The sequence below is a fragment of the Ammospiza caudacuta genome, chromosome 1 (assembly GCF_027887145.1).
Source record: "Ammospiza caudacuta isolate bAmmCau1 chromosome 1, bAmmCau1.pri, whole genome shotgun sequence".
Taxonomy (NCBI): Eukaryota; Metazoa; Chordata; class Aves; order Passeriformes; family Passerellidae; genus Ammospiza; species Ammospiza caudacuta.
The window spans coordinates 47,989,370-48,007,337 of NC_080593.1; the positions used below are offsets into that span (position 1 = coordinate 47,989,370).

General features: G+C 43.2%; 1 protein-coding gene across 1 annotated transcript in view; it reads right to left on the minus strand.

Moving 5' to 3' along the window:
* Window positions 1–2,491: 2,491 nt before the first annotated feature.
* The window catches only part of AOAH (acyloxyacyl hydrolase), an 82,313-nt gene continuing 66,836 nt past the window's right edge, over window positions 2,492–17,968 (minus strand). The window contains exons 17-22 of the mRNA XM_058808011.1: window positions 17,097–17,269; window positions 14,699–14,757; window positions 14,559–14,618; window positions 12,950–13,046; window positions 9,074–9,150; window positions 2,492–2,843 (exon numbers count right to left, since the gene is read on the minus strand). Of these exons, the coding sequence (XP_058663994.1) occupies window positions 2,715–2,843; window positions 9,074–9,150; window positions 12,950–13,046; window positions 14,559–14,618; window positions 14,699–14,757; window positions 17,097–17,269 (595 nt within the window). The 3' untranslated portion in view covers window positions 2,492–2,714. The remainder of the gene's footprint in view (window positions 2,844–9,073; window positions 9,151–12,949; window positions 13,047–14,558; window positions 14,619–14,698; window positions 14,758–17,096; window positions 17,270–17,968) is intronic.

Genomic DNA, 17,968 nt, shown 5'->3' on the forward strand with positions numbered 1-17,968 from the left:
TCAAATAGCTTCAGGTAGGTTTAGATGTTCTGCACCTCAAAAACAAGTTCCTGCTGTCTGATTTCAAGCAAAGCTTTGTGAAAACCATTTGCAGAGTAATGTCAAGAGAACCTTCCTGTGTGCTGGACCCAGCCAGCGACATAATCCCTTCTGTATTGATTCACATGCTGTGACTCTCCCCAAAAAAAGATCTTGACAGACCATTTCTTCTAGAACTTCATCCTGCTAATAAACTTTGAATTGCATGGAATTATAATAAGCTTTCCAACAAAAACTTTGTTTTCCCATTTCTGTTTTCCCTGTGCATTTTTCACCTTGAACCAGCCTAAGCACCAGGAGACAGTTAACCTAATGGAATAGACTAGAATTCATAGTTTGTCACTGCTTTAGCATAAGTAAGCTTTTTCAGCAGTGTTTTTTAAATATAGGACATGTATTTTTAGAGTGGTATGGGTAAGTGATTGATGTTAGGGGGTGCAGATCTTCAGCTGTTTTTTGCATTTGAAATAATTGAGACATAGTGGTTGTAAAAGCTGATGGCTTAATAGTCCCAAAATTCATCTTTCTTTAATAAAGATAGATAGTTAATGCATTATCAGGTTTCTGCATGCAGCTGGGTTTGGAGCTGCAGAGCTCACCCTGAGGTGCAAGGGCATGTGCTTTGGGTGGTGTGCCTTCAGCCAGGGGCAAGCCCATTCCTTGGTGTCCCTCAAGACCCTGTATCCAGCATGGAGCAGTTGTACTGGGCAAACCTTTGAGAGGGCTTTGCTTTGGGATTTAGCTGTGGAGGTTTCAGGTTGTCTTTGAAAAGATGTTCTAATTTTATAAGAACCTCTTTTTTCCCCCATTGTTCAGAAATTCAGTGAGTTCACAAGTAAGTAAGTCTGTAAGAGAAAAATGCTTTCCTCTGGGCAATGTAGCTTATTTTAGTTGAGGAAATTTCAGTTCTACTACTCAGTAAAACTCCTGATTGGTGTTATTAAATCCCAACCTCAAAGGAAATACAATAATTTGCAAAGAAATTACCTTGAAAATTCGACTTCCAAACATGACTCCCTTCCCCCTTTTAATTGCTACACTTCTGTATGTTGATGTAGAGAAAATAATCTGATATTCTGTAATTATTGCCTGGGCTGTAGTAAAAACATGTGGATGCTCTTGTTTCTGTCCTTGTGTTGTATTTAATGAAAGATAAGAGTCCTGAATAAGTAATACAAAACTAGGAGGTGCTTTACCTGGCCAGGGTACGTGGAATGTTATGTTGTTTGAAGAGAATTTCTACAGGAGGCAAGGGTATTTCCTTCTAATGCTAAAAGTCTTCCCCAGGTGTGCCTCTCTGGAGTTAAAACTATTCCTTGGGAGACTGGATATTTTGGTAACATGTAAATGCCTTTAATGAATTGGGGCCTTATTAACAAGCATCATTCAATTAAGGAATGTATTCCCTTCTGGTTTCCTAAAGTAGGTGACTAGAATATTTACTTAAGTGTTAGCAGTCATCCCAAAGGAATTTCTATCTTAATTTCTATCTTAATATCATAATAAAAGACCCAGCATTGACTGTACCCTATAAAAAGGATCAGGATCTAGGAAAGCAGTAATTTATGCCTCAATCAAAATACTATTAGCCAGGTTCAAAATGCTGAGTGGGTGCACATCCTACAGCCAGGCCCTATCCTTGGGTTTGGACCACGGCCCAAGAGCTGCCTCATGTGTGACAGCCTTGTGCAAGGGCTGTGCTCAGAACAAGGAGCAGAACATCTACCTGAGCTTTGGGCTGGTGGGGTGTTTTAGTCATGTCATGTTAATGCTTGCTATTTACTGCATCTTTTTCACCCATAATTATTGCCACTTAATGCTCTCTGATCCCTCCATCATCGATAAGGTTGCAGGTAGGGTAGAGCTGTCTCTGATTTTAAATATTTATTTTGCTAAGAGCATTGGATAAACTGGTGAAAAAATGCAGTAATTTTCCATCTTCAAGTCTGCCTATGAAGTAAGGGCTGCCCAATATTTTCACTGATTCCCTTGGCCATGCCTGTAAAAGACATAGGACTGGGCATATTATTTTTCTTAGAGAGCAAAAAAAGCAGAAATACATTACAGGTTGAAAAAGCAACCCGCTTTTTAAATACATGAAGTGTTGTCAACCTAATATCTTATTAATGGGGGAAGAGAACCTGTGCTCAGTCAGCCTGTGCTGATGCTGCCAGGCACATCAAAATTGTAGTGCCTTGTGATTCCTGGCACACTTTAATAAGCAAATAGCAGCTAAATAATGTATTGACAGTCAAGGCAATTACATACACACAATTTATAGCAACATAATGAGTTTGGGGCCCCCCTTCTCCTTTTGGGATCAGATTAACTGTTGAAACACTACAAATAGAAAACCTAGAAATGTTCTGCAGAAGGAAGAAAGATTAGGTAGGGGTAGGAGTTTGCTGTGTATGAAAAAAAGAATGGATTTTCAAACTGGTCCAATAAATGGTCTAGCTGGCAGCTATCCCTTGATTTTTATTTTTGTAGCTCCACAGAAAAAGCATTATCTACTTGTGCAGGTGGGATACAAATTGGAAAGAATTCTCTTGTGTTATGTTCACTCCTACTGGCTCTGATAACTTGCTCTCCCCCCTTTTTTGGGTGTGTCTTTAATCATCTTGACTCGTGGAAGCGCCGTCATCAATCGTGTGAGGGTTCCAGCAGTTGGGAAGTCAGTGTCCACCTTGATCTTTGAATATGGCCTCAATCTGATCATTGAATGGATTCTCCTTGCCAAGCACTTGAGGCCACTCATGTAGTGCCTTCTGCCAGGTAATGCCTGTTCCAAGGGCTGCAGCAATCTGCAAACCACAAATGCTATCAATTTCTTGTGCTTCTATAATGCCAGAGTTTAGAAGACCCCACCATAAGTATAAACATGTGATGGACTGTAACCCCTAACCAAAGCAAATACCCCATTCCAGCTCCTTGAGCAGGTCTAAGTCCTTCTGAACAGTAAAAATAGGGTGAGGGCCATATATCTGCAACTCCCTGACCTGTCATTTGTCTAATAATGATAGTCTGTCTCCAACCATTTCCTGTTGCCTATGGTGTCTAGTCCATAAACTGCTATTTAAAAGCCCTGAAATCTGATTTTTTTTTTCCCCAGTGAAAAATTTTGAAAGTATGTCAAAAGCACCACCTGGGTATAATGCATAAAACTCTTGCAAGTCCAAAGGGATTCATGCTCCCAAATGCCTTTGGTGCTTCTAATAAATGTTCTCTGTGCTCTCCTGGGAGGAAACCACAGGTGTTGAGGAAAAAGAGGCCAAATTATTTCTAGTTTCATAACTAACTGTGTCTGATGTTCTAAGTTTGCACCTGCTACTGGGTTGTCTTCAGAGTTTTTTTCCCAAGAGACCTGCAGAAATGATAGAATAGCTTTTCTCCTCAATATCAGTCTCCCTTCAGCTTTCACAGAGGTTTTTGCCCTAGAAGTTATGTACCAAAGAGAAATGTTATCTGCTGTATTGCCAGGGTGAAAAACATCAGTGGTAGCAGAAAGGGACAGAGAGAAAAGCCTGAATCTCCCTTGTCCAAGTTTTTACACCCTTCTAAGGCATTTTTATTGTACTCCTGACCTGCAGTAATATTTGGCCTATATGGGAACTTTATTTTCAACCCAAACTTTTCAACACACTGATATTGATTGCAATTATGAGGTTTAAATAAGGCTAACAAAACCTTCTTTTTTTAAGGGTCAAGGTGAGTTTTTGTACTATTTGAGTACTGTTGTTTTGGAGTTTGGGAAGATACTGGAGACTGTAGGGAATTTTTATGTGCTACTTTTTTAATCCTGTGCTTTAAAAGAAGCTCTAATGATGGGCTGGAAGACAAATATCTTTCTTTTATTTAAGGGCTCATGTACAAAGAGTAATATTTGTGGGGTGGAGGCTATTAGACTCTGGTCTCTCAAAGTTTTGTTAAGCTAATGAAGGAATTGGGGCAAGAGGGATAGTGGAGGTTGGTTCATTAGAGGGTTTTCTCCTGGTTGAAGTTTCTGTGATCAAACATTATTCTGGGACGCCCTATGGCAGCCAGAGGACTGAGACCTGTCCCTGTCAGCGTGGTCCATTCTGGCATGGTGGTCTCCAAACCTCCTTCACAAACCTCCCTAAGCCTTCCATGTGTGTTTTTAGCAGGAAAGATGGGGTTGGCTAATTGATTAGGTGGTTTAAAAAACCCTGCATCCTTTGCAAAGGTACCACTGGAGGTATGCTCTGCAGTGTTCAGACTAATGCTGACTCTAATTTAAGGTATGTGTGCTTAGACTGCCCTAAATTGAATTAGGTTCTGTGCACACATAATTTCTTGATGTCCGGATGATTTCAATAATTAATTCTGGATGAGTAGTTTAGCAGACAGAGAAGGGTTTGTGACTCTGAAAATTGCTTTCTTGCAGGTCTTTTTTAAATTCCAGAGTTCTTGTACTTTGAGATGTGGTATAATTTTTATAAGCTTTGCAATTTTTTTGTTGTTGTTGTTGTTGTGAAGATGACAGCCCCTAAGCAAGTTTTTAAAGGAAGTATAACCCATTCCTCACAGAGCTCTGGGTGACTGCAACTGGGAGGCAGCTGTGGTTTTTCAGCAGCTTCTGGCTATCAGCTTTCCCCTTCTGCACCAAACAGGTGATAGGCATGATTCTCAGCCAAGTGTAAATACCCAACTCATCTGATATGCATCACTTCAGCTTTTCCACTTTATTTCTGGCTGGAACGTGCTTTGCTATGACTTAAGGAAGAAAAAGGGAGAAGCTAATCACACTCAAGCTGTGCTTTCCTGCCTGTACATAAACATTAAGAATCTTCCAAGCGTCTCTGGTTCCATTTTGTGATGCTCAGGGCTTTTGCATTCTCTCTGGAAACATCATAAAAGCAAGAAATGGAGCTGTTTATACAGGATCCTGTTGAAATGCATGGCCCTGTCATCCAAACAAAGCAATCGACTGTTCTAGAGGGAAGTGGTGTCCTTGAAGCCATCTGGCATTCACAAGGATTTGCAGTGAAATTTTGTAGTAAGGAGAAGATGCTGAAGAAAATCCCTGGGCTCCCTCTACAGTCACTGGGAAGGGAAAGTCAGATTTTTTCCAAGGACAACCAAGCTGGACTTTGGGGAATGGTGTCTCAAAAATACTCTAGAAGGAACTTGGGAGGACTGAGTGAATCAACTTGATTTTGGGTGTTAAAAGTAAGTAGTGTGTATTTCTTCCACCTCCATCCTGGGTGTTATGGAAAAAACTTTAGGGAGGTAAATTTTAGCTTTGAAACTTTACTGAAATGCCAATTATGAATGTTTTGTTTGCTCCCTCCTGTTTTGCAACTTAAAAAAAAAAACATGCAGGAAAACCCTTTTCCCACAAGAAATTTACAGGAAGAGAATGTGGTTCTGGGCCCAGCTCAACAAATCAATACTTGGTGTTTATCCCATCTTTCATTATTTTTTCATATAAAATATTGCCTGGAGTGAGGACCATGGGGGCCACTTTTTCCTGCCTGAGTGCCTAGCCTTGCCTTTCTCCAATGCATGAAAAAGTGCCATAGCTCTTATGGGACAGGGCAAGTGTGGCCTTTTTTTTCTTATTTTCTTTTCCTTTTCCTTGCAAGGTATGCAAGCTTTAGTTACAAAGGTTCAATTCCCTCCCACATCCCTCCAGAATGTTTGGACCTCTGGACTCCTGGATATATGTGCTAACACCTGCTTCTGTATACCAGCAGACAACTTTTTTTTTTTTTTAATAATTAAAGATACAGTGGATAAACACTAGATGAAATTCAGAGGCTGACAACAGACACCACCTTATCCTGTCCATTGCTGTACCACACTGATTAGGGATCACCTAGTGATCACAACTTGTCAGCTCAGCCTTAGGTTGAAAGGGGCACAGAGAGTGGTTCCTTCATCCTACACTTCAAAATTTCTTTGCAATGAAGGCAAGAGCTAAGGTGTTTATGCTTTCCTTGGAGTGCTTCTCAATCTAAAAATTGGAAAATATTTGTCAGGTGCTTCGATATCTACAGAGGGAAAATTCAGCAGAAATGTGCTGGCTCGGTATCTTATCTGTTGTACTTATCAAGCTGCCTGTGAGGTGTGGGGAATAGCTGCAGGGATGGAAGCAAGAGCTTCTTTTCACTTGACAAGCTGCATGGAATCAATGCTCTCCCGCTAGGCAGCTCTGTGTGCTACAAAACCACACCTGGCCAGAGGCATTCGTGCCAGGAGAAGTAAAACTTTAAATAAAACTTGTATGAGGAGTGAGTGAATTGTTTATCATCTTCCTTAAGAATACTCTAAAACAGCAGTCTCTGCTCACACTTCCTCCTCTATTTATTAAGAGAGTTACTCTTGGGGCAGAGTGCTACATCTCAGTCCAAACAGTGGTATGTTGTTGATAACAGACTTCTCTAACAGGAAAAGAAAAATGGATTTACAATGGTGGATGTTTGGATAAGGCTAATTAATAAAACCTATGAGGACAATAACTCACTTGAAGTGAGGCATATCTACAGCTGGCACCTTGACTGTAAGGCAAAATGTACCTATAAAAGCATTAACATCATGCAAGCAGCAGGAGGGAGAGATCATAACCATTGCAGGATGCCAGGTCCAGAGGGAGTGAAATATGGCAGTGCTTGACTGCATCCTGTAGCTCAGCACTCTGGGGGCTGCAAGCAGGTTTGCAGCTGCCCTTCAATGTCCTTTGGTAATTTTCTTGTGGCTTAGGAAGGATCCTGTTAAATAGTTGCTGCCTTCAACTCTGTGCTACCTTGCAGCTGCTGGTGGGATACAGCATGTGGGCAGGAGGCTGGATGAAAATCTGTGATATGACCATTGTGGCCTGGTGCTGGGGGTTATAAGAAACCTCAGGACAACCTTAGGCCAGGCAAAGACAGGAAAATAATGCAAAGAAAATAATGCAAAAGTTTCCACTGCACTCCAGACATTGTATTGCAGTTTCCCCAGATGGCAGGGTTGGGAATGGGGTTTGTTTCATCACTGTTTTTACTCTCATTTCATTTGCCAGGTTTTCTCCAATTGCTTCCTTGCAAAAGGCCTGCAGCAAAAAATCAAGGCACACTTTCTCCACATCCCCAGGCTGTGAATTCATACCTTTATGCAGCTGTCTCCTGGTACTTGTAAAGTAGAGAGGCAGGAATTTCTGCTAGGTAGGAGTCCCTCGTTGAACAGGAGAATCTTGTAATTTGGCAAGGCAAAGCAAGGCACTGTATGGCCCCGAGTGACTAACATGAGTGTAAAAGACAGCACCTAAAGCATGTATTTTCCCTTTGGACTTCCCCCTGCAGGTCTCCCCTAGCTTAATTGACACAACAGTCAATGGAGAAGCTGCTGAAATGCTGGAATCCATCAGTGCTTGCACCTTACTCCTGTGAAAGTGCTTCTCCACTGACTGCTCTTTCCCAGTGTGGAAAGCAGCATCACATTGGGTCATATGGAGATGAAGGTGCTGGAGTCAACATATGCAGGGCGTTATTCCACCACATAAAACTGGCCCATAAAATCCCCCCATGATTCTGAGCAGGGAGAGCTACCAAATAGCACTGCCAGTGGCTGGGCTGAGTGGTGGGGTTTGCTTGCAAAGGAGACTGACTGCAGCTTTGCTCTGCACAGGTGTGTGACACCTTCAGGTAGTGTATAGAAAACCAACCGGCTTTGTTTGCAGCTGAGTGCAGAACATGCTCTCTCCATGTGTTTTTGTAGGAAAAAACTAGTTTGAAGCGAGCATGGTGGGAACCAGGCAGCCTCACACTAGTTTATCAAACCCAAGCAAGGACTTAGAGTGGAGCAGCTGCTTCTCCTTCCCCTTTGTTTATTTCTGTAATAAACAGACTGTAAACCTTCTCCTTCAACCCTTCCTCGGAGGCCAAGCAAGCAAGTGAAAAAGTAATAAGATGTAGATGCTGAGCAGAAGCAATTTAAAAGTATAACTTCAAAAAGAATCTTTGTTCCAGACTGTGACAGGCAAATCTTCAGGCTCAGAGGCTGCAGGGCAGCAGCAGGGCTGGTGGGGGCCTGTCTGGTTTCTGCAGTGCTGCCTTATTGTCCTGATCCTGATCCTGCTAAACTCCCACGGGTGTTTGGGCAGGCAGCTGGCCAGCCTAAGTGGCAAGGATCAGTTTTTGTGCATTAAGACCTGTTTGGCCACGATACTGGTTAGTAAGGGAAAGAGGCAGACTCCTTGCAGGACTCAGAGCAGAGTGCAGCCATCGGAAATATCAGAGATATTGGCTCTGGGGCTACAGCTGTCATTTAGATTGCCCAAAGAAGGCACCCTGGCTTGTATCAGCAATGGTGTGGCCAGCAGGACCAGGGCAGTGATTGTCCTCCTGTATTCAGCACTTGTGAGGCTGCACCTCAAATCCAGCAGTCAGTTTTGGGTCCCTCTCAACAAGAAAGACATTGAGGTGCTGGAGTTTGTCCAGAGAAGAGCGACAGAGCTGGGGAAGGGTTTGGAGAACAAGACTTATTGAGGAGCAGCTGAGGGAACAGCAGTTTTTTAGCCTGGAGAAAAGGAGGGTGAGGGGAGATCTTAGTGCTCTCTACAGCCTAAAAAAATGTGATGAGGTTGGTTTATTCTCCCATGAAACAATTAATAGGATATAAGAAAATGGCTTCAAACTGCACTGGAGAGGAGTTTTCGATTGGATATCAGGAAAAATGATTTCAGGGAGAGGGTTGCCAAGCACTGGAACAGGCTCCCAAGGGAAGTGGGTGCACTACTATCCCTGGAGGTATTCAATATGTGCTGCTTTGGGAGAGGATTTACGGGTGGACCTGGCAGTGTTAGGTTAATGGTTGGCCTCCATCATCTTAGAGGCCTTTCCAACCTAAATCATTCTTTAGGGAATAGTATCTCTCTCCTTCAAAGCAGACAGATTCCCTAAATCTGCATCCCTGTGGCATGCAAGCTGGATGTCTGGGGCAGCAATAGGCATTGGAACCCCACATGATCCCACATCCCACCTGCTCCCCCATCCCACCTGCTTCCACCCACCTCCTGGGGCCGGGTTTTTACCTGGCTGGGGTGGAAGCCGTCCACTGGCTCGATCAGCTGCCAGGGCTCGCCTCCCATCTTGTGCCACTCCTCGGCCGCTGCAGAGGGCACAAGCAGAGGGATTTATCACCCATGAGCACGGAGACACCGCCCAGAGACATACCCCCCTCCTCCTCAAAGCATCCCTGGCACAGGACAGCTCTGCGTGAAGATTATGATAATTCACATAGAGTTGTCAGAGCCTATAGTGTGTACAATCCCCTCCCCTTGGGGCAGTATTTAGGCCTTTATTGTTATTTTTTTTTCCCTCTGCGATATTTATGCAAGGAAATGCTTTGAACATAAATGATTGTAAAACAATTCACTTTCCCTCCCTACTAAGATGGATGCTGTAGCAAGTGAAGCTGTAAATTATTTAGTACTGATTTAACACTTTTGCGTTTCCCATGTTAGTTGCATCTTCAGCAGTGCAAAAGAAAAAGTAGACATAAAGAAAACAGCACTTTTTAGAGAAAGAGATAGTAACAGAATATTCACATGGGCTGAAATCTGCATGAACAGGCTGTCATTTTTGGTTACTAATCTTCCAAGTGGTCTTTTTCAACTCCAACAAAATAACCTTTTGAATTACATAAGCGTGACATTCAATGCAAATGATGCTGTGCTGTAAGCCCTGGAGCCATTAGAGAAGTAAAAAGCTTTCTCTCTTCAAAAGGGCTGTGGAGTGATCAAACATGGGACTAGTGGATATGGCATTAACAGACTGTAAATTCAATAATTTCTTTCATAATGACAGATTAAGAATTCTTAATAGCATTATGCAAGCATCCTGTCAGGAGGAAAATGTTCTCCATTCAAGCACCACAGCTTGATCTGGGCTCACTGCTGGTTTTTGGACCCCGACTATTGTGTCAAAAAGTGATGTCTGGGTCCCCATGCTAACTCTAATTCACAGAAAGGTGATATTCCTGCTTTGACTGTAGAAACCTGCTTGCGATGCTTCAGGCAGTGCCCAAAGTAACCTGTTTGAAGACATGGGGCTTGTAGGTTTGTTTCAAACTTGCAGTATGTTTGGCATAACACATATTTACGTTAGATTCCACCATGCAGTGCACATACAGATGCACAGTGAACTTACCCAACCCCTTATATGTGATATTGTACATGGAGTACAAGGCTGTGTACTGTGTTTTAGTACATTTGTAGTTTATCTGTAGAGAGACTACTGTTCCAGTGCCAGAAACAGCAGAGGAGGAAGATATGTATCAAGATAGGTCAATTTATACTGTTATACCTGAATTCCAAAAATCCTAGAGCAGTACAGCAAATACCCAGCAGCTGAGTATGTCCAGAGCTTGTCTTAGGGATGCCTGCTGCCTTGGCTGGACCAGACTAGAGCTTGCTCCCATCCATATCAAGGAAAAGGCATAACAAGCAACGCCTATCCCCCTCTTTATTGCACTACTTCATAAAGGAACCACTAATTTCTTTAGTCAAGGTCAATATGTGAGTTTGAGTGTCCACCTAAATCTGGAATAAATGCTAATATATTCAAATTTTACTCGGAGAAAACGGGGAGCTGTTCTGTACATATGTATGCCCAGGCCAGCCTGAAATCTATGTACCCAGTGTGTAACCACTGCTAAATATTTGATGTCTGGAGAGTTTAGGGGAGGATTTGCTGCTTCCTTCAGAAAGAGACCAGAAAAGTAGGTCAGCAGCCTTAGCTGGCTTTTGAGCACACTCGTGATCTGACAGCTTTCCTGACGGCAAGCTCGAATCCTTGGCTCCAGGGCTGCAGGAAATTTTGCAAAGCGTCTTTCAAAGCTGATGTTTGTATATGCATGTGTGATTTTGTTTACTTCATTTATTTAACGCAATGTAATCAAGAACAGCAAATTATATTAAGATGTTTCCTTTTGTGAAAGCAAATAAATTAACTAAAGTTAGTAATTTAACTTATTAAAGTAATTTGCCTACCCAGCAGGTAGTTCATTCCAAATCCTAATGACTTGTTAAATATTAAGTAGCTGAGGCAAAAGCCACCAGGAGACTTGGACACCCTTGAAACTCTGTGCTACGAGAATGAACTTGACAGTGGAGCCCACCTCTCTGACAAAATCTTTTGGACAGAAATTCTGCCTCTCCCATCCTCACTTCTTTACCTCCTCCTCCTCCATATGGTCTTCATGAGACCCAGAACCAGCTTCCTGAATTGGGTCATGTAGGATAAAATAAGTTTGTGAATTTTGATGGGATTTGGCTGCAAAAGGATTTTTTTTTTTTTAAATAATCTTAGGTGCTGTGGCAGCTTTGTGCTTTCAAGGACAGCTAAGCACTATTGGGGAGAGGCATTAGAGAAATACACTTTAAAGCATTGACAGGGTGCTTCTGTCCCTTTGTGGCTTTGGATTTAGATGTCTGCATGCTGAGATTTAAAATACAGTCCCCAGACAAAATTTTTCAATAAGGACTACATGGAACTACCTCTCTATGTGAACATAAAAACAAGGAAATGCAGATCAAGCTTTTTCCCTAATTATTATATACTCTTTTTTGAATGTAAGCATTCAGGCTATCTGGGAGAGGCCCCAGTGTGGGGAGGGCTGGAGCTCCTGCCCCATGAACAGAGGCTGAGGAACAGGGATGGTCCATTCCAGGGAATAGCCTGTGGGAAGACAACGTGGATGGGGCCAGACTCTTCACAGCAGTGCCCACTGGGAGAAGGAGAGACAAGTTATAACATGGGAGATCCAGGCTGGATATAGAAATAAAAAGCTGTTTTCCTACTTTCCCTTCACTATCTATCTACTTGTAATTTGTTGCCCAACTCAATGCCTCATCTCATGTAATTTGTTGCCTCATCTCATGCTGATCCTCATTTTTAAAAAGAAGGAATGAGTTTCTCCTTGTGATGAATCTGAGCTGATGCTGGGTGCTGCCTCAAGCTGGAACCCTGTGCATCTTGCAAGGTAAGCAGAGCTGATTCAGGGACTCAGGGACAGGTGTTGGTCCCCAGTCCCACAGGGACACTGTCTGTTCATGCTCATGCATAATGACATGTTTTAATTTATTTTTAAGTGTCAGTTTCAGAAGAAAAATATTTAGGTAATGCACTTAACTAATGTCACTACAGATCACGGAAGGACAAGTTTTGTAAGCTCTTCAAGTCAAAAGTTACAGTAGTATGTAGGTGTTTAAAAAACATAAAGAAACATAGGAAATATGCCAGTTAATCCTGGGAGAGGTGCTTCTACTTTTGGTAACAGTGAGAGTGTGGCTGTGTTAGTGAGGCAGGAAAATGGCTGATGAAAGATCTCCTTCCCAAGGCACTGCTCAGCCCACAGGAGGCAGCATGAAGCCCACTCAGTGATGAAGTAAACTACATCTCATGAAGACCACTTGGACTGCTGCAGGTATACATCTCCAGCCTAGATAACCTGCTATAAAAGCAATTTTCAGAAATAAAACCAAATCTTACAGACCACTATGGTTTGAAATTTCTTTTTTTCTTCATCAGCCTGAGAAGCTGCAGTGGACACACAGCAGGCCTTCTCAGCAGAGGCACATCTCTTGTCCTTGTCACTTTGCTACCCCAGAGGAAGTGGCCAGTGTGCTGTGCATCACTGGGGTGGTGGGTCTATCCTGGGACCAGCAGGGAGGCTGTGGTTCCCAAGGCAGGGGTGGGATCTTGTCTCAGGAAAGATTACCCCAGCCATGGAAGCCAGGAGAAGCTGGCATTAAGGACACCTCCTTGGCCACAGCCCTGACAGCAGGGTCACCTAGGCTGACTGACTGTATTGCCCTTCTCGTGGTACTGAGCCAAAATATGAGGAGCATGTCAGCAGGCCAGAACTTGAGCAAAAGCTTTGTGAGAAAGGGTAAAAAACAACTTACTTTGTCTCAGTGGGAAATCCATGTAGAAAATATCAAAGTTGGCAAATTTCTCAGATCTTGCTATTTCTTTCAGGACATTGGAAAGTTGTAACGCTCTCTGCAAAAATCAAACGATGTAATGACTGTTCATTGCTATTCATGTTGCTTTGTGTGGATTCAGCTTTTGTCACTGATGTGCAGGCAAGAATTTGAAAGCTAATGTTGACCTTGTTTCTGGGGGACCAGAGGTGAAATGAGGCTCTTCATCAGAACATGGACTTGCCTGAGCACCACCAGCCTTTGGAGTACTCAGTTCATCCTCACAGACTGCAATGAAGCCTCAGCTGATTTTGTAAGTTTGTTACAACATATATTTATTTCACTGGAGACTGCTTTTAGTAGTGCCTCTACACTTATATAAATATTCTGTTTCTCACTTTTGAAGCTCTTTCTTAAGGAAATCAAAACTTTTCTACAAGAGAAATGCCCTTTTTTCCTATTATCCTTGCCACTACTAAGTTGGGGGTGATAATGCTTATCTATGCAGACTAAATTCCACCCTTACTTTCAGAAGAGTAAATTACCACCATTGAGTGTCTGCCTGATCCATCCAGTGTAATTTCTGCAGCCATAACAGAGATCAGGATCTCCTAAATATTTAAATTGTGCAGTTTGGATAATAACATAGACAATTAGTTTCAGACAGGGGCTCAGAATGATTAATTCATACCCTGCAGACATATGCATTGTTCATGGACAGAAGTTACATGTACTCTATGTTCTGTATTGTGGGTATGAATATATAAACTGCAGTCCTGCAAAGGTTTAGGAATCTACTTAATGGCCTCCTCTGAAGTCAAGGGGGACAGGGCATAAAATGAAATACATATGTAAGCTTTGGTGAAATTAAGGTTATTTAGTGAATGCAAACATTAATACAACCATACACAGAGATGACACCTTTGATGACATTTGGTTACTGGCTCCTTTTACATGGCTGCAGGGGATTGCTGGGATTAAAAATCAGCTTGTACCATGTTTTTATGTATCATTCACTTCTGCAGCCAGATTTTTAGGGTGAGTTTTAAGACATCTCTGTTCTGTCCATTCCCATTCCTGCACTGAGCCTGGATGCTCCCTGGTCACACCATCTGGTGATTATGTCCACAGAAATGTGTCTGAGGAAGATTAGCACAAATCCCAAATGAAAACAGGGTAAGGCTCTTGCTCTCAGGACCTGATCCTACAGCCAGAAAAATCCATGCAGCTGGCTTGTCATACCAACAGCTCACATGATTCCAAAGCCTTTCCTTTCTTATCAGGCACATTTTCTTCTTAAAGAACATGAATCTGAACAGTTCTGTCTCAGGGAGATCACATCCCTTGAGCATAAATTTGGGTATCTGAGAGGTTGTAACAGCAGTACCTTTACAAATCCCTTAACTTGAGCACGCTGCCTCCCAGAGCCTGAAAGGCATTTGAAAGAATAAGTGTGGATGTTTCCACAACTTCTCCTCACCTTTGGAAGAAAAAAACCTGTGCTGACATCTTGCCTTTGAGGCAATTTGGCTTCTCTCCTCAGGCCCAGGGCAGAGTGGGGTGATGCCCTTGCAGCCCCATTGAGACTTACCTCTGAGGTCAGATTCCTGAGGGTCTCGTTGGGGGTCAGCCAGCCGCTGCAGGGGCTCACCTGGGCAGGCATGAGGAGAGGGGCTTTAGCAGCAGAACAGGATGAAAGGGGGGATCCTAAGCTGCAGCTGCAGACCTTACCTGGAGGCAGTCGAGGAAAGAGTAGACTTGACTGTAGGTGACATCCTTGTTCAGTTGTCCTGCAAAGCACAGAGAGCCAAACATCGTGTGCCCGACTGCCAAATGTGACTTCATTCTGCACACCTGTGCATTCCTGTGCATTACACCCCTGACCCCCAGGGGACCCTCCCACCCCCAGAGATGGGGTGCAATAGAGGTGGCAGCATCAAGGCATCCTTCCTGCTAAGGTGCCCGTGTCCCTGCAGCATGCAGAGCCCCACACCTGCTTTTGCTGCATCCCTCTGCTGCTTTTCATGGGTGACTTGTCTCACGTGTGGGGTTAGTCATCACAGCCCGTGCCAGCCTCCAAAGTGCATGGCTGATACTTTCCCATTAACCTGTCTCTCAGCCACCAAAGAAATGCAGGGTTTGCAAAGCTGAAGGTTGCCTGTATACACTCTGAGTTTTGCATTTACTTTGCAGAGGTTAGCCTTAAAAGGGAGAAACAATTTTGCTGTCATGGAGGGAAGTGTATGTGCTTGTGTGGGTGAGGAAATTTGAGCACCAAGTCAAACACCCAGCTAACATTCCATAAAATTCACTGTGCTATACAATAGCCTTACTTGCTGATAAAATGATCCATTTTCTCAATCTTTTTGCTTCTTTGGTAACTACAACTACGATGAGAATTAAATGGACACATTTTTTTGTATTAGTTGCATTATTGTTTGTAGTACACTGGTCATCTCATCAGGCTTTGATACTTCTGCAGTACTGAAATAGGAATTTCTTATTGTTGTTTTTAGGAACTGCCAAGTATAACCTCCCCCAAGTGAAGTGGGCTTCTCAGGTTGCTTTGCAGTGGCTCCCTGATACAGATGTGTTTCCTGCCTTTCCACAGCTGCCCATCACCCAGCAGCAGTTGCAGCTGCCCAGAAAGCAACATGTGGGGAGTTCAAAGATCTAGGAGCACTTCTGGCTATTTGGATGTTCCAGATTCCTGTAGCTTGAAGCATCAGGCCCTGGGATGGGCTGTTGTGGGGACCAGGGATTTGGCAGAAAGACAGACTGATGTCTGGTCATGGCTGAGTGGCAGCCAAATGGGGAAAACTGCTCACAGCCTGTTGGAGGATGTGCCAGAAGGGATCCCTTGCTGCAAAACGTGTTGCTTAGGATTAATTGGGTCCCTCCAAGGCAAATCAGCCCCTCTGAAAATTTTCCAACTGATCCTATAGTTAATCACTCCTGATTTGGCTACGTGTTGTCTGTGATAATTAGATACCTAGTCAGAGGAACTGTCGCTGTGATAAACATGCGCTCAAGGGAAGAAATGGTTCTATGTGACTAAAAATTAATTATGACAGGCTTCCCCTGCCTTGAAAGGGGTAAGATTTTTCTCTTTTTTTCCTCAGTTTTTTAAAATTGGTACTAGTATAGTGGTTAGGAGAGAAAAATATAGAAATAGAAATGGGAAAGATGTGAACCCATTGGTAATTACTAGGGAACCTTGGGGAAACCACAACACAGCTGCAAGCTGTGCTACCCAGTGGTTGCCAAAATCATCTGAAGTTGTAATCTACCATTTTAATGATGTGATTTAGCTTCTCTCTCTTTTTGCTGGTGAGAACTATTATGACAACAACTTCCTGCCTGTCAGATTCAAAAAAGATTCTTTTACTCCAATACAAGTGAGTACATGCTTTTGGTCTAGAAAGCCAAGGAGTGAGTGCTCTGTTAATTGTCAGAGGTACTGTGCCATTCACACTCTGAGATTACAGGATCCCAAAGGTAGCCCCCAAATATCTGAAAAAAAATGCCCCAAAGCACTTTACACTCTGAGGGAATGTCCCAAAACATGCCTGCACACAGTATGAGGTTTCAATCATCACATATAGCTAGTGTAGGAGGTAGTGCTAGGCACCCAGTGCTGGCAGAAAATTTATTTCTCTAATATAAAAAAAAGTCTTTTGGAACCCTCTGACTTAATCTTTTGCCTTGGTCCACATCCAGTTTTAATACAACATCCACCAGTCAGTGAGTGTAAACCAAATGCCCATCTCCACCTGTAACAACAATCAGGAAGAAATGCAGGCAGGCTGGCCACAATTTTGGGCCAAGACTGCGGTAGAACAGCTTGTTTACACCACCACAACAATGTGTTGAGCCTGGCTTGGAGCTGGGTGGGTATGGCTTGTGAGGAAAACCGTCAGAACAGGGGTCTATCCTGTCCTACACTGGGAATGGTGAGAGCTGTCATTCCTACTTCTGCAGCACAGCCAATATCTGCCTCATATTTCTCAGATCTCCTCCACTCTGTCAGGTTTGCTTGAAGTCATCAATGGATTCATAGATTTTTCAGGGAGAGAGCCAACATGAATGGGGAGGTGACCAGGAGGAACCCACAGCACCCCAGATTTACCCAGAGGATGGTATCTGTCGTGCAGGTTATCCCAGAGGAAGCGACCATCCACCAGGCCTGTTAGAATCACGTGGCTGCCGTTTGGAAGACGGGAGTCCAGGTACTGCAGAGCTTGCACCACGTTGGAGAGCATTTCTTTGGGTGTGGTCATGTGGGCCAGTGTGTCACGTTCCCTGAAGGAGAGAGAGGATGCCAACAGGACATTGTGTCAGGAATACTGTGTCTCCAAAAGGGCACCTGAAACAGAGTCAATTCCTCTGTCTGCTGCTTTTCCACATTAAGTCAGCTGAATAAAACATTAGGAAAATGCTGTGATGTCTCTCACTTGTCATTGCCAAAATCAGATGTGATATAAAAACCTCCCTCCCTCAGCATACCCCATCTTTCTGCTAAAAACAGACAAATCAATCCCTTTTTCATAGAGTGGACTCCAGTTGTGGGTTAACCTCAGTGGGCAGCTAAGCATCAGAGAGTAATCACAGAGAGAGTAAAAGCAAGAAAACTTGGGTGTCAAGGTAAAAAATCACACCAAAGCAGTTATTTTTCAATAAGTGAGGAAGAAGCAGAAGAAGACAGAAAGCAAGCAAAGAAGTAATGCAAAACCAATCCCTCATCACAGCTGGGTGAATGTAGGACTTCTTTCCCCATGGGTTCCTGTACATACCTTACCTTCAACATGCTCTTTGATTATGCAAGGTAGGAATATCTAAGGTAGATTTGTCTCTCACATGTCATACACCTCTTACTACAGCTCTCCAGGAGAGCAGGAGAAGGGCCTGGAAAATGTGTGAGCCTGGAGAAAGGTGATATCTAAGATTAAAATAGTCCATTGGGGTACAGGAGCTGTGTCAGTGTTCCACATGGACTGAATG